This window comes from Centroberyx affinis, unplaced genomic scaffold (assembly GCF_046629955.1).
Source record: "Centroberyx affinis isolate AG114_WGS23_722 - 3 ecotype Tasmania unplaced genomic scaffold, CSIRO-AGI_Caff_v1 ptg004765l_1, whole genome shotgun sequence".
NCBI lineage: Eukaryota > Metazoa > Chordata > Actinopteri > Beryciformes > Berycidae > Centroberyx > Centroberyx affinis.
The window spans coordinates 79,510-105,070 of NW_027282310.1; the positions used below are offsets into that span (position 1 = coordinate 79,510).

At 41.6% G+C, this 25,561-nt stretch overlaps 3 protein-coding genes across 3 annotated transcripts in view; 2 read left to right on the plus strand and 1 right to left on the minus strand.

The window, feature by feature from the left end:
• The window catches only part of ppp2r5b (protein phosphatase 2, regulatory subunit B', beta), a 37,783-nt gene extending 36,769 nt beyond the window's left edge, over positions 1-1,014 (plus strand). The window contains exons 12-13 of the mRNA XM_071545072.1: positions 25-126; positions 777-1,014. Coding sequence (XP_071401173.1) covers positions 25-126; positions 777-1,014 — 340 coding nt within the window. The remainder of the gene's footprint in view (positions 1-24; positions 127-776) is intronic.
• Positions 1,015-7,806: 6,792 nt separating this feature from the next.
• On the plus strand, positions 7,807-9,713 carry LOC139666003 (glycoprotein hormone beta-5-like). The gene is made up of 2 exons (XM_071545078.1): positions 7,807-8,007; positions 9,473-9,713. The coding sequence occupies exons 1-2, from the start codon at positions 7,807-7,809 to the stop codon at positions 9,659-9,661; spliced, it is 390 nt and encodes a 129-aa protein (XP_071401179.1). The 3' UTR covers positions 9,662-9,713.
• A 2,502-nt stretch (positions 9,714-12,215) lies between these two features.
• Positions 12,216-13,026, minus strand: gpha2 (glycoprotein hormone subunit alpha 2). Its single transcript, XM_071545070.1, has 3 exons — positions 12,906-13,026; positions 12,476-12,660; positions 12,216-12,320 (listed from the first exon to the last, which is right to left on the minus strand). The coding sequence occupies exons 1-3, from the start codon at positions 13,024-13,026 to the stop codon at positions 12,216-12,218; spliced, it is 411 nt and encodes a 136-aa protein (XP_071401171.1).
• Positions 13,027-25,561: the final 12,535 nt, after the last annotated feature.

A 25,561-nucleotide genomic window follows, 5' to 3' on the forward strand; every position in this document is an offset into this window, starting at 1 on the left:
GTGTCTCTCCCTCCCTCCCACCAGGACCATCGTGTCTCTGATCTACAACGTGCTGAAGACCTTCATGGAGATGAACAGCAAGCTGTTTGATGACCTCACTGCCTCCTACAAAGTGGAGAAACAGAAGTGAGCATGACTCACTCTCTTTGTGTGTTTGTGTGTGTTTGTGTGTGTTTGTGTCTTTGGAGACAAGATTGACAACAAGAGGAAGAAATAGAAAGCTCTTAAGTCATATTTTAAATGGCCGTTTTTCCATTATCCATCACATTATATTTCATATTTTAAATATGTATCACCTATGTCATCTTTATAATGTGGATCACATCATAATTCCACATATCCATTAGCCCTTGTCAAACTTTCATTTTCTCTCTCTCTCTCTCTCTCTCTCTCTCTCTCTCTCTCCATCACTCTTTTTAACTCAAGATAGTGGATACACTTTTGGGAAATGAAACTTCTTAAATGTTTCAAGGCCTTTAAAAGGATCACTACCTTTCCATCTTTCTGCCTTCATCTGCACTCTTATCCATCCTTTCTCTAACCATTCTCTCTCTCTCTCTCTCTCTCTCTCTCTCTCCCTCATCCTCCATCTCACACTCCCAACAATCCTCACAGCTACTTCGACCTCTGCTTGATAAGAGAAAGAAATATAAATGTGTCGCCCTTCAGTCCAGCGGTTGCATCATTACACCGTTCATCAGCTCTCCTCTAGCAGCTCATCTCTCTTTCTGTTCTCCATCCTTCCCCTTTTTTCCTCCCTCCTTCTCTCTCCCCAGGGAGCTGAAGCGGGAGCGGGAGCGCGCCGATCTGTGGCGGGGCCTGGAGGAGCACCAGGAGCGCCGGCTCCAGATGCTCACCGAGGCCGCGCGGAACCAGCGCAACCTCCAGGAGCGAGGCGAGCGAGGGGAGCCGCCCGCCCCGTCCTCCCCGCAGACGGCTCACTCCGATCAGCCCGAGCCCGAGCCCAGCGGGGCCTCCTCCTCCTCCTCCGGAGCCGGGGAGAGCGCCACTTAGGTGCCGCTGCCGGGGAGAGATCGGATAACGCGGGGGGGTTAGGGACGGGGGGGGGGGAGAAGACGTGACAGTCGACGGTGAAAGTGTTGGGAGAGCTCAGACAGAAAAAAAGGTACAGGATGAAGCCTCCTTTGAGAAAAGGAGTGACAGGATTCGTTGTATCTTGTATCACCGGGGCGGAAGGTTTTTGTCGAAAGGAACAAACTCAGTGATGCAAGGTACAAATACTGCACCCTTTTTTTCCTGATGAGTTGTGTGAAACTGGTTCACTTTTTTGCTGTGCACACATTGTGTTTCAGATCAGAAGATGAATATTATGTGAAAGTGCGGACCGTCGTTTTAACTAACGGTTTAATACACTGCCGGTCAGGAACCAAAATGGGTTGCTGGCCTGCTTCTGCTGAGCCTGGGACTCCAAATGAGAGATGAAATTTCTCTTTTGGATCCGAGGCAAACGTGTGTCTAACATGTTTTAACGTTTAACCAACTAAGTCAGAAGATCTGTACTGTGGCTTCATATTTATCTTTTGGTCAGAAATGCTGATTTAGTGCGTGCATAGCAAAATACATAACTGAACAAAGGAGGCAGTTTCACACAAATGTCCCAAAACTATTGCCGCCCAGACCAGACACACAAGTACACACACACACACACACACACACACACACACACACACACATAGACAGACAGACAGAGAGGAACACACACCTACTGGCTGCAAATCCAGTTATGTCAAACAAATCTCACTTTTAAAGTCGAACATGGCAACAATCTAAAAGAAAAACGTACTAATTGACATACCAAAAATCCCCATGAAACATTCCATACACGCAGAAACAAACACACACATATACACACACACACACACACACACACTCCTGGTTCTCGCTCTCTCACACAGCTCTAACTCCTCTCCCATCCCGTTGGGTTCCACCAAAGGATGAGCCTAAAGTCCCTCAAGGTTAAATAACCAATGACGAAGATGATTACGATGAAAATGATATTAAGTACAATAATGTTCCTTCTTCTTACTTGTTACTCTACTACTACTACTACTCTACTCTACTCTAAGTACTACTGATGATGATGATGATGATGATGATAATGTTTTTATATATATACATATGTCTCTGGATATTTCTGTAGTGTATTATGGGAGAAACACTAGTGTAGCAGAAACCTTAAAGGGGAAGGCCGCGTCCGACTTCCGGATTCACATCTTATGTTAATTGTATGCGAAGGCCATAATGTGTGTGTGAGTGCGGAAATTCAGCGGCGTTCCCCTTTAACAGACCTTATAGAGGGGAGGAATGAACTGGAGTTTTTGGCGTTTGTTTTTGACATTTTGGATATTTGTGGTGCGGCTGGTGAAGTTTAAAGGGGTATTGCAGCCAAAAAAACATCCCACCTTGAGCGGCCGTTGCTATTAATTTTTTTTTTTTTTGTTCTGACGTTCTGGCACACGAAGATGATTTGTTGGGAGTTTTTTTGCGCTATTTTATTCTGTACTAAACGTTTCAAACACATCGCAAACACACTCGATTCCTACATCGCCCCGTTAAAGTCTACGTTGCGTTTTCAAAGTCGTATTTTGAGCAAAACTTTGACCGTTAACTTACTAACCTCCCGACTAATGAATCCAAAAAGTACGCAGTAAGCCCCGCCCCGCGTAGAGGCTGCTGGACAGACAAAATGAAGCGCACCACAAGTGTCTCGAAACCCCCCCCCCCAAAAAAACCCCCCAGAAAAAACGCAGAAATTCCAGTTGGATTTCCGAAACCTGGAGCGTCTGTTCCTTTAGGCTCAGCAGACCTGACGCTGCTAGGTGGCGACCGCGACGACGATGACGATAACTTTGTTTTTCGATGTGAACAAACAAAATCTGTTTATTCTTGTCTGATCATTACGATAGAGGGATGGGATAAAGAGAGGAAGAAAAAAACAGAAAAAAACTGTTATTTTAGCAATATTTTCATTCTTTCAGGATACTATGTGTGTTTTTTAGGGGGGCGTCACACTCAAATGCCCCCCCCCTCTCTTGTTTTTACTCCTGTTGCGTCCTTGATATTCACATTGTCTTAAAGGTACTTTATGTGTAAATTCATTTGATGAAGATGATTTTGTTTTGTAATTATGCTGTTGTTTTTTTTTCCTCTTGGTTTTTGTATTATCTTGCTCATTTTGTGGAAACTGATACTGATGCTATTTATTTTCTATTTGATCAGGAAATCTTACCTTATTTGAAGACGATGGTCAGGGTGTGTATGTGTGTGCGCGTGCATGCGTGTGTGTGTGTGTGTGTGTGTGTGTGCGTATCCGGTGAGTGCACCAGTGAGCAGGAGATAGATGCGTAGATAGAGCGATAGAGAAAGAGAGGGGACAACAAAATTCTCTCTTTGCTTCTTTTTCTCTCTCTCTCCTTCTCTCCTTCCTGAGGAACAGGGTTTTGAATCCGAATGTATCGTAAAACAAATCAATTGATTGTTACTTGTGACGCTCGAGGCGCAGAGCTAGCCGTCGGTTGCTTCGTAAACCAAACTATTCCAAACCCTTCAGACCAGCAGTTTTTTTTTTTTTTCGAAACACTCGCTTCAAATCGGGCCTGAGTCGAAGAGTTTTTGAAATCCGCCCAAATCAGAACAGATATTTGACATTTCGAGTTTCATCAAACGATAAATGAGTGAGAATTAGCATTTAGCATTAGCATTTCAAACAAAAGTCGTAAATCTTGAATTTGTAGCAGTGCATTTCTGTGCACTTGTCATCTTGTGATCTAAAAAAAAACAAAAAAAGCAGACAAAAAACAAACGCCCCTAAGCGTTTGATCGGATTTCCAACGCTACTTTGATTCAAGCTAACTCAAAAAAAAAGCCAACAACCCCACAACCGAAAACGAAGAAAAGTAACCTCACTGTCATAAAACACAGCTTACTTTATGATTTATGTTCTCTTTTTTTCGGCTAGTTTACTCACAAACCCACTTGATTGTTATTGTCAGTCGGTCAGACGGGTGGAAAAACAGAACCCCCGGCTCCCACTGTTCTAGAAGGACCCGTTCTGGAATCCTACATTCCGCGTTCTGGAATCCCGTCCGCCATTCCAGACGTCGCTGCGGAACAGGAAGAGAGAGAGAGGAGAGAGAGAGAGAGTGTTGGTAGAGAGATCTGGTATCGCCTCAAAGACAGCCATCCCAAGACGCTGCTTCTCCCTCCGTTTCACGCTTCCCCCCCCTCCCCCCTCTCTCGGCGGCCATTTTTGACCGCGGCCGGTTTTAAAGCGAGCGCTTTAATTCCAGCCGGGGGGGTGTTGTGATTTGGATCCGGCGAAGAAAGCAGCCAGCGAAGAAGAAAAGAGGGAGGAGAAAGACAGAGGAAGCTATAGCGTCCGTGCAAAGAAAAACGTAGAGCTAGAAACGATAGAATGGCAATAAGTCAGAGCAAACAGCAACGGACTGAGAATATAATGTTACCTAAAAAAAAACCTACAACCGCATTACGTAGCAATTTCACTGAATTTCTAGATTTGCACTGTCTGCCCAATGGTCTGTGTTTGTTGTGTTGAAGAAAAACCTTAGAGAAGATGATTAAAGACGACGACGAAGAAGAAGAAGATGTATATTTTGGGGACCAACACCTTACTACTGTACGTAACATTACAGGGGGGTGTAGAATGGAGGAAAAAAAACAAACTATGTGCTAAAAATGAAACTTCACTTTGAGAAAACACTCCGGGAGTCTGACTGCTGTTTTTTTTCTCCGTGTGAATGTCTCTTGGTGTCCGTTTGATTCTTTTGCTTCTGAGGTTGGGTGTCAGTTCCAGTTCCTCTTATTGATTATCCTCCCTTGAAGTAACATGTGGCTGCTCTCAGGTTAAAACCTCATATCTCTAAAGTGTCAACTTTGCAGGAACTAAGAAAAACAGCCATATTTTTTTTTAAATGTTTTTCATGCATGTTTGAGTTCATCCAGTGGGGTTTTAAAGGGTTTCCTAAGGCCAAGGGTTGTAGAATTTTGTCAGCCCATAGAGGAGCGTGTAATTCTGTAATTGAAGTGAAAACATGAAAATCACCATTGACTATTCACCACCAAAAAATTCCTTCTAACTGGTGTGGCAGCAGAAAAGGAGCATGCCACAGCGCATTGCTCTGGTGAGTTCACATTGAATCTGACTCAGTGAGGTTTTGGAGTCAAAATGAGGTTTTCAAGCTGTTACAGAGTAGTTTCAACACTCTTTTAGCTGGTGTCACAGAGCAGCACTCCTCTGTGTTTACTCTCGCTCCGAAGAGCTTAAAGATGTTGATCATTAAGCATCTCTAAAATTTAGAGCAGCTAAAACTAAAAGTGGAAAAACTTCAAACTTTATCATTGTTTTTTTTAACGCTATCAGTCATTTTGTCAGTGTAGGTGTCACTTTTTCAAATGGTGGATTGAAACTGTTCACATCATTGAGAATGGACTGAGGACTAGAATGGAATAAAATCCTGCACACACTTATAGGATAGGACACACTCAACACAATTCGTGGCAAAATGCTGCAAGTGAGGTTCAATACTACACTCTTACAAAGGATGTGCCATTTTTAACACATCTGTGTGTCTTCTTTTGGACAACACACACTTATGTTAAATTAAAAAACCTTTAATTTAACACAAGTGTTAAACAACAAATTTTAAACACAACATATGCTAATAACAACACGTGTTGAAAAGTAACACAAGTGTGTGTTGTCCCAAAGAAGACACACAGACGTGTTAGAAAATGACACATCCTTAAGAGTGTATATGATAAAGAGCAGTCTGATATTAGTATCTCTCTCTCTCTCTCTCTCTCTCTCTCTCTCTCTCTCTCTCTCTCTCTCTCTCTCTCTGTGTGTGTGTGTGTCCATGCTACAGCAATGGAAAAATAATCTCTCCCTCACTTTCTCCTATCACATGCAGGCGCGCGCACGCACATGCAGAGATACAGGCTGAGGTTAAGACAATATTGACAAGCATCTGTATTTTCCAGGGAGTCGCCATTATTTCTGGCTTGGGGTCTCTAATGGCATTTCATTATAATTGGTATGATGTCAGAGTGTCCGTCCGCCCTAATGGCCTTCTAAAAACAACAACAAAGACAGATTGGTTCCAGTCACTGGTTGCTGTCCACTGGAGGAGAGACACAGGTTTTCAAATCTCCGAGACATCCTCAGCCAAGAAGGTAAGCCTTGTTATTCCTTCCTTAAATAACTCAGGTACGTGTGAGTAAAAACATCCGTATTATTTAAATGAGAGAGAGAGAGAGAGAGAGAGAGAGAGAGAGAGAGAGAGAAAGAGAGAGAGAGTGAGTGAGTGAGTCAACTGCTGCAGAAACTAAATGTGGGCTAGGCCAAACAATGAAAGTGTTTTTCATCAAAACTAATTGCGCGGTTAGCCTAAGGCTATATCATTTCGCTGACAGCTGAAACAAAGAGTAGCCTGTTCAGTTTTATTAATCAGCGTGTTATCATCTTGTTGGTCTCTGGTCGGTGTTTCAGTCATTTCCTAAGTTGCAATAAAGCCTATTTCAGGACTATCTCAGGTGAGGCCTTCCAGTTTTCCACTAACTTTGATCATATTGTCTTGTTAAATTAGAGTTTTTAAGCTAGTGCTAACCACTGATAACAAAGACTAGTCAGATGGGAGCATTTCCTAATACAGTCTTATATGACTTCTAATACTGTACCCTACTGATAGCTATTAAATAATGTTGTGTTGAAAGACAATGCAAATCTAACTTGATAGAAGAAATGTAATTTCACCAAAGCCATAGCCTACTATATTCATAATATAGGCTACACAAAACTCCAGGAGGGGACGCCACAGAAATGTAACTGCTGCCTTTCATTTACATCATTTTTTTCACACACTGTAAAAAATGTCCATCTTAACAAGCCGTTTACTTTCATACCCAGTCTTAGAACTTTTTTTTTTTTTTTTTTTTTTAGAAACATTGAACAATTTTCACAATGTTGTGACATTATCACACTTGTTTCTACTGCAGTTTCAATGGTTTTGGGGGATTTTCTATAAACAAGTGTGAACGTCTTCACACAAGGCAGAATGAGGCAGATCACTCCAGTATCAAGAAAATACCGTTTGACTCACAGAGGACTTTTAAAACACGCTGATTTGCATTGAAAACAAGTGAAGTCTTAACATAAATAATATTTTAAGACTCGGCTCTGGATTAAACGACTTGTTAAAATGGATATTTTTTTGCAGTGTAGCCTACAGCAGTCATTGGCTGCAGTCGCCACAGCGGCCGCTAGAGGGAGTAGTGAGTCAAACTGAATGCTCCCTCTCAAACAATAAATGTATTTACTATTCATAAAGTGTAGTTTTATATCACCTTCACTCATAGTATTTCCAGTCTGTCCTGGTTATTAGGCCTCAAACATAGGAACAAGGGTTATTCTCAGGCCCAAGTCATAATTTAAGAAGCCAGGAGCTACATCATGGCAACACACATACTTAAATTTACTCCCTAAACTGTTTGTGCTTTCTAGCCAACTAACAATCTTTGCCAAAGACTATGACAGAACAGCGTCTGTAGTTTATAGTGGATTGTAACACACTCAGGCAGACTCGCTTGTAGTTTATTGATAAATAATGTATTCATATATAATGGATATAAATACTGGATGAATAGTAGCCTATTTTCTCTACTGAAGTTCGCTCACTTGAAGTCTGTTTGTACATTTGACTGCCTGTCAGCTCTTTTCTCTGTTTTAACTCTCTCTCTTTCTGTTTTTCCTCTCCCTCTCTACCCAGAATGCATCTCCCCTCTCAGTCTCTCCCACTGCTCTTCCTCCTGGTCTCCGGGGCAGCGGTGGTGTGCGTTGCCGTGACGACGACCCTCCATGGTTTCCGGGGCTGCGCGGTCCGAGAGTTCTCCTTCGTGGCCCAGAAGCCCGGCTGCAGAGGCCTGAGAATCACCACAGAGGCCTGCTGGGGGCGCTGCCACACCTGGGAGGTAACACACACACACACACACACACACACACACACAAACACACACACACACACACTTGAAATGATTCAGCTTTCACTTCTGAGGGATTGGAAAGTTCAAGGGTTTGGAGCTCAGTGAGACTTAAAGCCTCAGGAGAAAATCAGTTCTGAACCAGGAACACCAGAGTTTAGTCAGAGAAGAGACATGGAGAGACAACAGATCAATATCAAGAGTTTAATCAGCACAGGTTCAACACAGGTTCATGAGATGAGAGTCTTATATAGAGACTTCTGCCTCATGCCGACTCCCTAAGAATGACTTGAATGATAAGAATGAACAGTTCAAAGATCTTCTCTTAAACAGAAAGAAACAGATGTGACTCATCTGATACTGTAAGTGACTTCTTACTGACACAGGAACAAGGCCGAACTTGATGTTCTTTAGGTAAGATCATTTATGATACAGTGGATGTTGCATTGTTCCTGTCCTGGACCTTATCAGATCAAGCTGCTCTTCTCAAAAATGACCTACCTAGCAGCTGTGATGTAAACAAGCATAACATAACAGAAAAAATCTTTTCAGTAATTTGAATAAGCGTGTTTGACTTCAGATACTTCAGAGCTATTTTGATGAATATCAACTTTTCTTTTTTCTGAAGTCTAAAGTTATGGAGCAAATAGCACTTTTTTAGAATTTTTTTCCCCAAAGAAGGTTTTGTGAATCCGGCCTCAGGACGCCTGCTTAATACTGAACCTTGTATCAGGAATTGGAGGCTTTGCTGCTTTCACTGCCACTGCATTAGTCAAAGGACATACCTAAAAAAAGAGTGAAAAGTAACCTGTGTTCAGAGGTGGAAAGTAACTAAGTACATTTACTCAAGTACTTTACTTAAGTACAATTTTGAGGTACTTGTACTTTACTTGAGTATTTCCATTTTATGCTACTTTGTACTTATACTCCACTACATTTTAGAGGGAAATATTGTACTTTTTACATGACATTTATTTCACAGCTATAGTTACTAGTTACTTTTCAGATCAATATTTTATATTTAAAACATTTGATCATCTTTATAAAATAACTATAAAATAGCATTGTTATAGATTAGACTACCCAAAAGTATAGCTAAATTGTTAAGATTAGCTTCACGTTGACAACTTTAAAATGCTGCTTACATGTATGTCAATAAATCAGTATTAATATTCCAATAAATTATGAAAAATATAATGGGGACAGTTTGCATAATGAGTATGTTTACTTTGATACTCTAAGTACATTTTGCTGCCAATACTTATGTACTTTTACTTAAGTAAGATTTTGAATGCAGGACTTTTACTTGTAATGGAGTATCTTTACATTGTTGTGTTGCTGCTTTTACTTAAGTAGAAGATCTCAGTACTTCTTCCACCACTGCCTGTGTTCCACCTGTATCTGTGTGTGTGTGTGTGTGTGTGTGTGTGTGTGTGTGTGTGTGCGCGCCCTGCAGAAGCCCGTGCCGGACCCGCCCTACATCCACCGTCACCACCGTGTGTGTACGTACGGGCGCACCCGCCACATGACGGCCCGCCTGCCGGGCTGCCAGCCCAACGTCTCGCCCCTCTACCACTATCCCATGGCCCTGCACTGCCACTGTGCCGTCTGCTCCACCCAGGACACCGAGTGTGAGACCTTCTGAGGGGGGAACCGCACTGTCAGCAAGAACGTTACCAAGAGGTTTACATCTAATGAACCCGACAATGAGTAAAAGTCAGCAAAGCAAGATATTTGGAAGAGCGTGAGACTTTCTGAAGCACTTTTAGCAATCAGTGTTACCAAGAGTTTTACATCTAATAAAACAGCAATGAGTAAAAGTCATGAAAACGAGATATGTGATATAGAGTGTGTGACTTTCTGAAGATGGATGACTGTGTGTGTGTGTGTGTGTGTGTGTGTGTGTGAGAAAGGGGATGAAAGCTGTTTGGAGATCAGTCTAAACTTTCAGCAAGAAATGGGTACATCAAGCGTTCTCATTCAAATCAATATTCCTGTGGTCCCTTGGCTGGTAACTTAATGTGACTGCCATTCAGTATTGAGAGGGGATACCAGAGTGCGTCTTTGCTTTATGCTTCTCCATGCCATTAATGTGTGTTTGCGACAAAAGGTGCTCATTGGAGTCAAGGGTAAAAGAATACTTGAGTAAAGGAAGTCAAAGCGCTCTTCTGTTGTGTGGAAAAGTAAAATAAAGCCTTTATTTTTCATGATATTGCTATATATGGATTTTGAACACTTGCTTCCTTTTTCAATAACTTCCTTACAGTGTTTGATGTTCATACATTCCTATCCAAACCTTGCTTCTTTACATCATTGTTGAACCAAATCTAAACATGTATTTTGTATATTTTTAGCCTGACATGATGTTGACTATGTTGAGTTTAAGCAAACAAAAATGTCTGTAAACATATATTTTTTTAGGTTGCATGTGGAAAGAGGAGAAAAGTATATTAACTGTAGCTCTGATGACTGTCTAACATGGGAAAGCTTAGCGCTTACTGTATTGCAATTAGAATGTAAAATAGTAATAACTGATAAGTCCATAATGCAAGCCAGGTAAGGTTTGACTTGGGCCAGTTAATTGGTCAATTATTTACTTTTTTGTTGGTTATTTTTGATATTTTGCTCTTGTAAATCATGAACATTTTATAATAAATGACTTGAATCTATGAAAAAGTGTTTAGTTTCATTTTTGCCTGCTAGGCCACTGAAAACACACTTGGGGCAAGTTTAATCCTGACCTACTGCCCCGACTGGGCAAGTAGGCCATTTGTTTCTTTTTTATGGTCCTCTTCTCAGGGTCACACACTGTAGAATACAATCAAAATGGAGATGTGTGTATGTGTGTGTGTGTGTGTCTGTGTGTGTACATGTGAGTGTGTGTGAAGTGGCTCAAAAGATTCTGTCCAACAAATCAACAAGCACACATGAATAACCTTGCATTTGTAGCATTTTATTGAAACAGAACAAATCAGAAAGTCTATACAGTGCATTCTTTCTCTCCTTTCATTTCATCAACATTTCCAACATTCTCTGGTGTCCCAATATAGATATTATTTACAAATGTCCTAAGTTCAAATTCATAAATATAAATAAAGTTTTGTACATTCTTTAGTCTCTTATCTGTGTTTAGTGGTTACTGCAAAGAATTAAACTACATGTTTGTATGACCGTTTTCAGAACGACACAAGGCTGACTATATTTTGACTATTTTGATTATTTTTTTGCATCAGTGTGAATACAAGTCAATGAGGACTTTACTTGTTGACCCTTGCACTCTTTTCTATTGTATTGTTGTTTGTATTGTTGTTGATCTAGGAATCAAAATGTCTTATACTATTGCATTCATTGTTCGTCTGTCAGGTTAAAAGCTTCAAAACAATTGGAGTCAATAAGAAATTTATTATTAAGATAGTGGGATCAGTCTGATTTGGGTATTTCTCTATTTTTATTGTATAGTTATAACACTGGAGTCAATGGGTGCTTCCACTTCCTATCAACCTACAGTACTGGGTTAAAGTCAGTCAGTATGGAGGGTGGTGTGACTAAAGCATATGCTACTGCTAACTGCTCAAAAGCACAAATGTATGCCGATCCTCAAGACAAAACTATAAAAAAAAAAGCATGTGTTTTGTGTGTAGTATTGATAGAATATGTTTTATAAAGCCATTAACACAGATCTTTGTCAATCAAGTTTTCTTTAAAAGGCCTCCCTTGTCCTGTTATATCTTACACAAGCACACATAAGCACATGCAAACACACACACACACACACACACACACACACACACACACACTACATGGACAAACAGCACATCTTTATACACGTACAAACGTCCAAATTCCCCATTTCTCCTAACTCCCATACTCATTGTGTGTTTTATCATATAGTCCACAACAGTTTCTCTTACAGTTTCACCTGCTATTGAACTGACTGGGTGAAACATTATGAAGGAAACGCTGGTTTTGCCACAAACTTGGTGGAGGGCCAATTCATTTTCAATTAATAAGTTAATGTGGATTTTCTTCAACGTTCAAAAAAGAAATTGACATGGAAAGAATCAAGTTTCTTGGTGTATCATAGTAATTAACCTGTCCTCCCTCCATTCATTGATCATAATATAGTTCTGAACTGACTGAATTGAAATTTGCTCCTTATCCTGGTGTGTATTTAGTATATATCAGGTTCCCTTGATGCGTCAGTAGCGGGACTTGCGGCACATGTCGCAGCGGCACGCCTTCGCCGTCAGGATCTCTATGTCGTCATGGTGACGACCCCGAGGGCAGTCCAGACGAACCTTGACCTGAGGGAAGGCAAGGAGAGAGGCGTGAACAAAGGTAAACCAATGAACCGATCCATAATCATCATTTCATTCTTCTAAAACCTGACATCAACATCCTTGTCTAACACCCACCAGCACCCAAATCTCCCTCCATCCCTCCATCCCTCCCTCCTCACCTTAGCCTCCTTGCTGATGGTGCAGCATCGGGAGGCGGAGGTGATGTTGTGGGTGAAGTTGGAGGCCACCAGGACAGAGTATCTGGACGGGAAGGCGCTGGACTCACAGTAGCCCACGCAGGCGTAGACCAGGTGGGTGCCTTTACACGTCCCGCGCCGGTCGCTGCGGATCGTCACGTTGAAGGCTGGAGGGGGGAGACGGAGAGAAGGAATTAGGAAATGTGTTGGTGCTGAGATGTTAAAGGTTTTCTCTTGTGTGTGTGTGTGTGTGTGTGTGTGTGTGTGTGTGTGCTTGCCTGTGTCTACGCATAGGTCCAATTACCTTGACATGGAACTGGCAGCTGAATTTCTGTGCAGTGCGTTTTGGGGATATTGTGTGTGTCAATCACAGTGTTTTTTGGGGATGCTTTTAAAATTGACTGCGACTCACGGTATAGGTGGCACCCCGGGGTGAGGCCGTCATAGCTCCAACCGATAGGGGAAAGGAGCAGCAGCAGTGACATCACTGGCAGGACCAGCAGGCAGAGGTGAGAGGTCACGCACGGCGACATCTGGACGGCAGCCTGGAAGGAACACACAGAACACAAAAATATGACATGTTGTTTTTGTGTCATCGTACTGTAAGCCTCTGGATAAAAAGTTGAATTTATCTCTATCCATCCATCTTTAAGAAGTTGACTTCAAATCATTCCACTGAGGCGATCCGCTGCTGCTGAACTTTCTCCTCAATTCAGTATGCCCCCCCCCCCCCCACCCACCCACCCACCCATCTACCCAAGGTGGTTTCCCATCCTTCACGTCTGCCTGTGTGTCACTCAGTTGAGTAACAGCTAATGTGGATAAAAACAATGCCCTCTTTATTTTTTCAATCAGCCTGCTATAGCAGCTACTTGCTGCCACACGCACACACACACACACACACACACACACACACACACACACACACACACACACACACACACACACACAAACGTACACATAGCCTTGAAAGCACTAGCATATTCAGATGCTGTACATCAATAAAAGTCTCAACTTGAAACTGAGAAATTATGAATGATTGTGTGTGTGTGTAGCCTACTGTTCATCTTTGCATGTGTGTGTATTTTTCAGCTCCACCTATGACACTCACTCACTCACACACACACACACACACACACACACACACACACACACACTTAAGCACCATGCTCAAGCATGTACATTCAAATATGCATGTATGGACACTGTACAAGCGTCAACACGAACACACATGCACATATGGACACATGTGCTCTCGCGCACACACACACACACCCACACACACACACACACACACACACACACACACACTCACACTCACACTCAAACACGTGTATAAACAATAAAGTCATGTTTTCCTGGGAATTGTGTGATCCTGACCCTTGCCCTCCAAAATGGCAGCTCTTTCCAGCTCCGCTTCCCTCCGATCGGAATGTTGGGGATCGCCGTGGCGATGGCGGAACGGCCCTGGGGACGCCATTAACGCTGGTAAGACCAATTAGCTAGTCGGTCAGGAGCGTGTGTGTGTGTGTGTGTGTTTGTGTGTGTGTGAGGCCAAATTAACCCCGTGTCAGCTGGTTGGCAGGGAAATGCCAGGCTTTTTCCTCTCATGTGGGGTTTCCACGCCTGAAGGTTCGGTGTGTCACTGTTAGAGCAAATTGGGTTCTAATCCACTACATCCTCCTCTGGGACGGGGGGGAAGACAAGGTCAACAAAATATCTGACGCCCCGTAGAATATACGCCCTAAGAGAGCCTTAAGATTCTCCACAATCTCCTCTGTACATGAACGCCTCATCAAAATCATGTCATGAATAACTCAGATAATGAAATGTTAAGTTGTTGTACCAAGTTTAGGGTTCATACTTTTTTTTGAGCCACTTTTTCATCAATTGAATATTGAGAAAAATGGTAAAAAATCACTCTGAAAGAACACCTCAGGACCTGAAAGACTTTGACAAACACTTGGAAGAAGTTAATAAGTGCTTCATTCTCCGTAACTTTTGATATCTGGAAGTTCCTGCAAAAACTAGACATTCCAGCGAGTAGATGGTGAGATTTTTTTCTGTAATATCCCCTTATCTTGAACCTACACAGGCAAACCTTAATCCTATGAATGATCCAGGTCTCTAATTTCTAAGAGCCTGCGATTAACCTGGAGGTCACGGCTGGTGATTTTATTTTGGAGAGTTAAGACCGTGAAACTTCAAAACTGCTGTTGCCGTACACAAAGAGGCTGATAAGACCTCTTGCATCATCACACATTAATGTAATTAGGATATCTGCAAGTGCCTGAAATTACCACTCATGTCCTATCTATGATTTCAGTACAGAATAGGGTGCAAAGCATCTAATTTTGTGCAGTTTTTTGCATCTTGTCCTATCTGGAGCCTAAGTTCAAAGGTAAAAACCTTACTGACTAGGAGCTTGACTATTATGCTTGATCCTTAAATAATAAAAATAAAGGACATGGTTTTGTTTGCCAGGCACCCAAAGGAGACACAGTATTTAGTCTCCCACTCTTGTCATGATCCAGTATGACAGTATTTGGCTGCCAAGGTATTTATCCCAACATAAGATCATCCATCACCTGAATAATAAGACGCTTACTTTTACAATGAAAATAAAAGTCATTATGAATGTATTGGATATCTTGACACCTTTACTCACATTTAAATAAAAAATGCAGTCATTCGTTTTTGATCCATAAACATCACACACTTTTTCTTCTCACAGGATATGCAGCTTTTGAAATCAAACCCTCCAAATACTCCACAGATTGGTTTTGGTGCGTATTACAAAGATCACATTCACATTCATTCACACATCATTCATCCATTCATCCATTCATTCATTCATTCATTCCTTCATTCACACATTCATACATTGTTTAGACTGTAGATGAAAGTTATAAATCTAATAACTGCACAACTCACATAAATATGGGCAATTTGTGCATTTTTAACCTATGGGGGAACATAACTACACAGTACATGAAAATAGAAAATATATTATATGAACATGGGAAGAAAAGCTATCAGCTTGATGCCATCTAATAGGCATCCAAATAAAAATTAATGTCAAAGTATGTAAAATCTATCAGAATGCAAAGAACTGTGAAATATTGGGAAAGATCAAAGTGTATAAAGGTGCATTTCCCCAAAATTTACAACTATTTTAACTTGTTAGATGGAAAAGAAGGACTCCTAAATTTTATAAGAAAGCTCCAATGATCAAACAATCTAAAGGTCTATTCCACCAAAATTTACAATGATGCAAAAAACTCATTCAGTGTTAAAAAGATCTTGGTCTTACCTGGAGATGCAGAGCGCAGAGCAGAACTTGTTGAGTCTGGATGAGCGCAGGGCAGGTGTGTCGGCTGACAGGTGTGTGTGAGTGTGTGTGTGTGTGTGTGTGTTCGGCGCCTCACACAGGGATATAAGTAACGCAGGTAAGAGCGAAGGCACTTATAGCTGTGGTCACACCCACAATTAGAGAGCTGTGTGTATATGTGTGTGTGTGTGTGTGTGTGTGTGTGTGAATCCTCTCTCTACTAACTTTACCTTCTATCTCTCTCTCTCTCTCTCTCTCTCTCTCTCTCTAACCAACTCTCTCTACCTGCACTATGAAACACGCAAAAGTGCCTTAAACTTCTTTTCTCTGTCTTTCTCTCTTTCTCCTGGTGTGTTTTACAATCTCTCTGCCCTTCCACCCTCCTCCCCCTCCTCCCTCTCTCTCTCTCTGTTTTAAACCTTTAGGGGGACCGCTGTGACACAGAGGAAAACTAGATAGGTTTTCCATCAACGCACCGCCACAATAGTAAGAAAACACACAGCTTTACCTCACACACACACACACCCACACACACACACACACACACAGGCTTGTATACAGATGCACACACCCACTCACTCACACAAACACACACACATATGCATGCATGCGCAAGCACACACACGAAAATATTATTCTAGGCCTCATTTGTCACTGGATCTGCACTCCTTACACAGACATACACAAGTGTTTTCGATATGAGTGAATTAATAGCGAATGGAATTGAGTGGAAGAACCCGGTGGCACAGATACACACACACACACACACACACACACACACACACAAGTTCGCCTGGGTTTTCCATTTGCGGCTGTAGGAGGAAGGGCAGGGTCGGGTCAGCAGATATTGTGGGTTTGGGTCAACTGTGTGGTGTGTGTGTGTGTGTGTGTGTGTGTGTGTGGCACATGGTGGGTATATTCTGGGGAACGCCTGGCTCTGGTTCTCTTCTCTCCTTGTCTTGAACGGAGGAAGTCGGCTCCTGGCCAGCGTAGCAACCACCCTGTCCAAATTCCGGAGGGTAAAGAAATTCTTTTAATAGACTCGATTTCATTTCAGATCATGTTGATGGATTCTTACTGCAGGGTGGCCCAGAGGGTAGAGAGACCCGTCCCGTATCTGGAAGGTTCGGTGACATGTGACGGAAGGTCAAGAGCCAGATCCTTTGGCGTGATCCTGTTTAGCCAACAGACACCAAAACAATCTGGACTCTCTGGTACTTCGAGAGAATCACTGATGGAAAGGTCTGCAAACCAGTGAGGAACGTCCCCCTACTTTTCCCATTTTAGCTGCTTAAAAATATCTGTCAAGGACCCAAAATGGCTCTTCTTTGTTCACTTCTTCAAGACAAGAATAGGCTGCATATGCTTTGATGATCCTTGGTTTCAGGGTGAGAGAATACATTTCTCATTTGCAGAAACAGTTTAAGAATCCATCTGCATCTCTAACTGGACTTGATAACATGTAAACAGTCTTGGTTCAAGAAGTCGTCGTTGTCTGAAACTCATGAAATTCACTAAACCAATCAATCAGTTGAATGGTCCATCAGTGGGTTTCATAACTGGGTTTGCTAAATGAAGTTAAAGGTGAACCAGTGTGCATGATTCAAAAACAAATACTTTGGTTTCCCAGAAGCATCTTTGTGCAATAATCATTGTTGTTTCGTTGCATGGTGAAAGCTGTTCCCCATCTTGCTTCTATATTTAGTGAAGCAGTCACATCTGGTTCTTTAGATGCAGCTGGTACCTATTCTGTCTCAAATGCAATGACGTAGAATCTATTAGACATTTTGGGCCAAAACAATGTTGGAATGACTGGTAAGATGTCTAGTGACCAGGCCATTCCTTCAGATTTTTGATGAACTGAACAGACAAAGATCGAGTCCTCCAAACAATTCTTCTAAAGGCTGGAGCAACAGCACAGGAATAATGCACTTTCACATGCAAATGCTTGCAGTAAAAACTGGGACTTTTAATGACTATGTAAAATTATTGGGCGATGTAAACAAAATGGAAAACACTGTTGATTAAAGATTACACTGTCTTAAGGCAGAAATCCCTTGTAGAGGACACTCTTTACCTTTTACTAGATTTGTTGTTGGAGAGGAATTATTTGGCATTCAAATTCTGCACACCTTTCAGATGCCAAAAGGCTCGGTTATTTTTGTACACACACATTTTGTCTGATAGAAAACCAGTACAGTTCCACTTTACAACAGTGTCCAGGAGGGTACATAGTTGCAGGATGGAGAACCTCTACCATGGCTCCCACTGCAAAGACAAACTAAAACGTGCTTAATCAAAGATAGGAAACCAATCCGTCTTTTCTCACACGTGCATACACCCACACACACACACACACACACACACACACACACACACACACACACACCTTCTAAGAAAAACACAATTATCATCTTACGGCCCCTCTACCCCAAACATTCCCCATCTAGTTATGTCAATGGAAAACGGAATGTATGACATCATCACCTAAACCCCCCACCTACACACACAAACACACAACTATTAGTGTGTTGACTGTAAATTGCATGGATGACCACAGTGTGTGTTTCGTCTGATTCCATGCCAACCGGAGAGAGAGAGCGAGAGAGAGAGAGAGAGAGAGGGAGAGAGACTATAAATCTGAATGGCCCACAGCACCTCATCAGAAGGGAGAGAATGAGACTTGAATGAACTATGCTCAACTGGAGACTGAGTTGAAATGCGCACACTCACACACACACACTCACACACACCCACACACACACACAGTGTGACTCAGCGGGGTGACTGATGTTTGTATCGCTCGGCGGCCCCATTGCTCTCGGTTGCCTAGGAGACCGTGGCGTCTTGAATAACTATAATATCATTAATGTGTCCGCTTCCACTTCTGCCCTGTTATTTTAAGACCAGTGTGTGTGTGTGTGTGTGTGTGTGTGCGTGTGTGTCACTATGTGATGTGTATGAGTATGATGATGTGTGTGGTGAAGGTGTGTGCCTGTGTGTACATTTAAATGTATGTTGCTATGGTGTGCATGTGTGTGTGGTGTGCATGTGGATAAGGCATGTGTCTTTGAATTTAAGTTGGGATTGGTACAATTTTTGTGTGTGTGTGTGTGTGTGTGTGTGTGTGTGCTCTTGGGTTGTTATGTGGAGTGTGTGTGTGCATATCAATATGTCTGTACCAGGATATTGCGTGTGGTCAAAGTGTATAAGTAGATGTGAGTGTAAGATACATTACGTGTGTGTGTGTGTGTGTGTGTGTGTGTTATTTTGGGCTCTAGGACAATATAAGGAGAGGATTAGGCAGAGTTTTCCTGTTCCTGAGATGATGTTTTACTTCAGTTAACCCATTTACCCTCACACACACAAAACTCACTTTCTTAAAAACAATCGATATTACCACAATTTAATACCGAACACCCCAAGAACCACTTGTAAATATGCAAATATTTGTCTATATGTGTGTATGTGCATGTGTGTGTAAGGTCTTCAAAACACTTAAATTCATGCGATCCCTTGATTTGAGAGTGGTATGCCACACACACACACACACACACCCACACACACACCCACATACACACAACCACAGAGAGAGACAGAGAGAGAGTGACAGAGAGAGAGAGAACACTTAACTAATTTAGATTGACAGGAGGAAAGTGGAGTTTCCACAAGGTGATACTGACAGAAGCTCACAATGTGCACGAATGCACGTACACACACACACACACACACACACACACACACACACACACACACACACACAGGTGAAGTCAGGAGGCATGGAAATGTTAAGAAATAGCAGGCATTGTCTGCAACAATTACCAGAATAATACCTTGGAATGTGCTGCTGTGAACTCAAACACTTGGCAGTCTGCACACTAAGGAAAGTAGAGACCATTTGGATCAATTTGTATTTGCCTTTTTATAGAAAACATAAAAAAATCCATAAAATGCATCAAAACACAGTTTCAACTTATCTAAACAGAAATAACAGCATGAGTGGTGCAGAACTATTACAGCCACTAAAGATAACAGCAGGAACAGCAGAAATAATGGATGACGAGGCAGTGAAACAAGACTCTTCATTAGATAGGATATTGCATGAACTCAAACCCTGAAAATACTGGCAAACAAAATAAAACTAATAAATAAAAATCCTATTCCTGAGCAGCACAGAGGCTTGTTGTTGGGCTCAGAGCAGAACTTTTACCAGACAAAACCCAGGGAGGCTTCATAGTAAAACTTTCCCTCGCTCTTCCACGGCTCTCAGTGTTCTCTGAAGAAGACGGAGAAGGGGAAGATGTGGCTGCAGAGAGAGAGACACAGAGAGAGAGAGAGAGAGAGAGAGAGAGACAAAGAGAGAGAGACAGAGAGACAGCAGAGAGACAGAGAGAGAGAGACTTTTACTGAGTCGGTTCTAGTTATCAAACAGCTGTCAGACATGATTGTTACTTTCATCTGAATGATGGAATGACCCAACAACAATACTGAACACTGCTGGGCTTATTCCATACTGCTCTAACTCAGATAATTCATATACACTTACATGTCTTTCTAGGCTGACTCAATGAATGTTTCACATGGGAATAGTGATGTCTATTTCTGCTCCAGTGCTGGTGGACAGTCAACTGGATTTCCCCAATCCTTTTGCTACATCGATATCCTGTTTCTCACACGGGTGCAAAGGCAATCAAACACTTGCTAAAATACACATGAGACAATCTCAGCTCCTTTGTTTTGAATCCTGCCCTAGATATTTGCTGGTATATTGATCTGTTGTCATGTTGGCTTGTCAGCTGTTTGTAGCATGCTAGCTGAAATATTGCTTGCTAGTAGTACTGATTGCTCTGGCTGTTTGTTAGTAGCATGGAGGCACGACTAGAAACAAGAAGTAGTCAGTGAAAAGTAAGGGTGTTATGGTTGGGGTGGTGGATGGGCATAAGCATCAACTCTGTTGACCAACTCATACCAAGAAGGTTTCTACTGTGAGTGAAGTTTAAATTTTTAGCTAAAGTCTTTCTTATTTAACCATGACCAAAGCCTTTCCCTAACCTTAACCAAGTTGTCTTAGTTGCCTAACGTTAATCTTAACCACAACCTTAACCGTAATCTTAGCCAAAGTTGTTTTGCTTGCCTATACTTAACTGTTAGCGGTGGAAAAATGTTGTGTCCAATTCATCCTGACATAATTTGTGTCCCCAATATGTATTCTGGGTTTCAGAGTTTGTGCTCATTTCACAAATTTTTATGAGACCATGTTGTACCGTTTGCTTGTAGCATGACTGCTCTGAACCGGGGCACTCTGGGTGAAGGATGGTCTCTCTACCCACTAACCACCCTGCTGCCCGTACCACTTCACACTGGTCATACCAACCTGGCCAGTCGAGTCAGCAATCCTGGCCTCACAGGTGACTGAGGGGCAGAGTCTACATTCCCTCCCTCTTCCTCTTCATCCTCCTCCTCATCTTCCACTTCCACCTCTGCTGTCCCAGCATGCACTTCCCCCCGAGCTGAGGTGACCTGGCTGTTGATGCCTGCTTCCCACTGGGACTCAACAAACTGCTCAGTCCCTTCCTGCAGGAGAGGGTGGAGAGATTAAAAAAAGAGTGAAATTAAGAAAAGAATTTGATTCTTTACAGGAATATGCATTTCTTCAAGCCTACTTCTATTTTTCCATCTGGGTTAGTTTAAATTCTATCCCTGATCATATATGCACAAGTGAAAGATTTGGCACATATTTCTACGTCGAGAAGAAGTAGGACAAGAGTTTGTGTACGAATAGAGAAAAACAAGTTGTTGTTGACAGTTGTAAGCTAACTCTTTCTACTTGTTAGTTCCTAAAAAATTCTATTTGAAAACCCCACACTTTCTCCAGATCTGCTGATAGCGGCAACTAATATCACAATATGTGAAAAGATACTGAGTCTAAAGCTGAATAATGTGTTTTTTTTCACTTGAAACAAACATGGAGAGGAAAGCGCGAAGGCAAGAGAATAAAGAGAAGGAGAAAAAGGCAGAGTGGACAGGTAAAAAAGAGGATCGGATGAGAGCAAAGGCCATAGAGGATAAGAGGAGGAGGGGGGTGAATGTGGGACTCTGTTGCTAATCAAAATTAAGCGTATCAACCAGAAACACACATACACACACTCAGTCTCTCTCTCTCACACACACACACACACAACCCCACATGGACACGCATGCACACTCTCAGTCTGATGTAATTCTATTATTAACCTTAATCACACTCGTTATCCTACCTGTCTGCGCTAATGTTAGCCTGGGGCGGCAATAAAGACAGAGACGCTGTGGGTGTGTGTGTGTTTTTATGTGTGGTGGAGAGGAAGAGGGTAAGATGGAAGCAAAAGAAGGGGGGATAGTGAGATGGAGAGAGAGAGAGAGGGAGAGAGAGAGAGAGAGAGAGAGAGAGAGAATACGTAAATGAATGAATGAATGAATGAATGAATGAATGAATGAACGAACGAACAAATTAATGAATGAATGAAGACAGCATCACCTGCTCATCATCGCCTGCATCTTCCTCCACCTCTTCCTCTACATGCGGATTGTCCACATATATCCTAGGAAACAATAAAGTTTATTGACACATTGAAAGGACAATTCTATTTTTTTAATGTGATATTCAAATGGTTGAGTTATCTGGGGGCCCGGTAAAATGGAAAAGCATGTTTGCCGCATACAAATCAGTACAAATTAAGAAACCTCTAAGAATAGGAGTACAAGGTTTGGGCAACTCCAGCCCCATTTAATGTAAAATGACATTTTGTTATCGATTTAATTGATTTATGGTGACTGAACCATGAAGTCAGGATGGATCCTCTGACTCCCGTTCTTTCAGCAGCAGCGGTGGCTACATTTTGCTGATGACGGCTTTGTTGAACAGTATGGTGAAGAGTGACATGAGGTATAAGAGACAGAGATAGAGATAGAGATAGAGAGAGGATGATGCTTAATCCCATAAACCTAAAAGTAAACCTACCTACATTCAGTTTACCCACCTTTTCATTTGCAGAATAACCTTTTTATACTGACAAAAATCTTTATGAGGTAAATTCATAAAGTATATAACTCATGTAGATTATATGAGGACAGGGTCTGTTGAAGAAACAATGAATAAACCAATGTTTTTCTGAAAGTATAATTGATTTTTGTATATATTGTTTATACTGGTGGTTGTTTGCCTGATGATAACTGACTGGAGGTCATTGTTTACCTTCTTTTCCTAAAGCTAGGTAGGTTAGTTAAGGATTGAGTCATGTCAAAGGTTCCTATTTGTATGGATGGATATAGGTGGTATAGGAGGTGTATTTTTCTCTCTATGCCAAAATAGTATTTGCAGATGTGATTTCAGCAGGTATGCGGGTCTGAGGCTGTATACTGATGGTTCTGATATTCATCCTGACCTGGAGATGAGTCATTTTTGCAGGACTCATCTCGTACTGGTTATTTGAGGTATGAATTCAGGGATGCACTATTATTTTTCAGTAAAAGTTTGAGGAACGGATGCTGCCCTTGTCATACCTATATGACGCACCTAGTTAACTGAGTCATGGAGCGGCCCTATTGACGATGTAAGAAACATCGAGAGAAGATGGAAAGAAATAAGAAGAGAACATATAGATAAAGAATCAAGGAGAAGAAAAGTATAGAGAAGGAGAAGTAGCTAGAGGAGTCAAAGAGAGTGACAGGTAAGAGGTCAGAGAGAGAAAGAGAGAGAGAGAGAGAGAGAGAGAGAGAGAGAGAGAGAGAGAGAGAGAAAGGGTGTTTTGTGTCCGTTTTAGGTCCACACTTGTTCTTAGACACTAGTTCTTTTTTGCTCCCTTCTTTCCAGCAGATTTAACACAAAAACACACGTCTGTCACTCCAGGGCATCACGTAGACACACACACACACACACACACACACACAGTGTCAGTGGTGCAGCAGTAAGTGGGGAACATCTCAGAGAATAGAAATGACACATTATACTGCTGACAGTGTGTGTGTGTATATGTGTGTGTGTGTGTGTGTGTGTGTGTGTGTGCTATACTTGGTTTTGAACAGCTTGTACTTATGTGTGTTTGTGTGCAATGTCTTTGTAAGGACGCGTAAATGAACGCAAAGACAATTGCTCATTGAAATTGATTTTCCTGTGAGCTGGTAATGATGCTCGAGGCATCGCTGGATGTAGGATGTTTACACAGTGTGTGTATGTGTGTGTGTGTGTGTGTGTGTGTGTGTGTGTCTGCGTGTTCCTCAAGTTCAAAAACGTTAGCCAATTCTGTTTATACAAGTTAAGTGCAGACTCAGAGATCGGGAGAGGACAAGAGATTGTTTTTCTTTTGGGGTGTGTGTGTGTGTGTGTGTGTGTGCATTTTAAATCATCATTCTCGCCCCACTGATCTGACTGTCAGAGTGATTGAGGTGGCGCCCGTTCGCCCCTTTGTCTGTTTCATAACTACAAGAATCACTGGAGTGTGTGTGTGTGTGAGAACGGATGTGTCACTGTTTTATGAATAAGAACACTTGTTTTCATAAATACACTATGTGTATTGAGGGTGTGTGAGTATGCATGTGTGCAAAATGATGCCAGTGTTAACAAGCTGCGCTCCTTCCCACTGCTCTCATCATCCTCAGTGGAACATGAATCCACATTACTTTACATAAAGCAATATAATGCATACTGTGCATGCTGAAGAAGAAAAGAGGATATTAGCAGCATTTAAAGGCAACCAGGGCAACATTTAAGAACATGGAGATGGACATTTTTGCAAACAATGCTAACCAACCTTAACTTTCCAATGCACTTTTTGTTTTTACAAATCACTGTCTTATCAAAAAGATTTTGACAAAATTCACAACCCCCCATCCCCGCCGAGGTCAATCATGCCCATCTCCATTGCCTCAAAAAATCCTATAGTCCTGTAATGATACACAGTCAACTTTTTTGTAATCCTTATTTAACACATTCATATTCCCATAATTTATAACAACAGCCTGGTGGACTGGTTGGAAGTAGAAGGAGGGTTACATGCAAACACAATCTTCCCACCTTAGGCTTGTGCTGTCCAAAATCCATGTAGGTAACACAGTTATTACTTTTAGGAATTTTTGATAGAAGCTGAAAAGTGAAAGTGATTATTTCACCGAATGTGAGTGAATATGTTATATTTTTTGGAATGCTGATGAGGTTCAATTACTGTACGTCCAATATGACAGAAAATACTCTAAAATTGAAGCTGACAGTCTGCATTCAAAGCTGATAATCACTGTGTCATCTCAAAGTAACAACAATACAGACCCAAAACAGTTAACTACATGGAACATGTAATGTGGGAAAATTACTGTTGGTCTTCTTTGTTGTTAATTTGCACATTTACTTAAGTTGTAATTACCCTTTTTGTGGCACAGCTGCACACTTACACAAGACTCCACACAATAATAACTATTAATTGTTCAGAAATGCTGCATAAAATCTAGCGTTATCCCACTAGAAATGAAAGCAAAATATAAAGAGATGTTGGTCCAAACTGCAATAAGTTTCTTGGGGAAATATAAATGTAATCACAAGATGATTTAATTAGATTTAAATGAAGTCAATTAAATCTATTTATTGGCAGTGATTTTCTTAACATTTAATCCTCACTCCATGGGACACTGGGAACCACTCATCCATATTAAATATACTTAAAGGCTACAGATTTCTTCTGCAGTAGTAACAGACTCACCCAGCCATATGA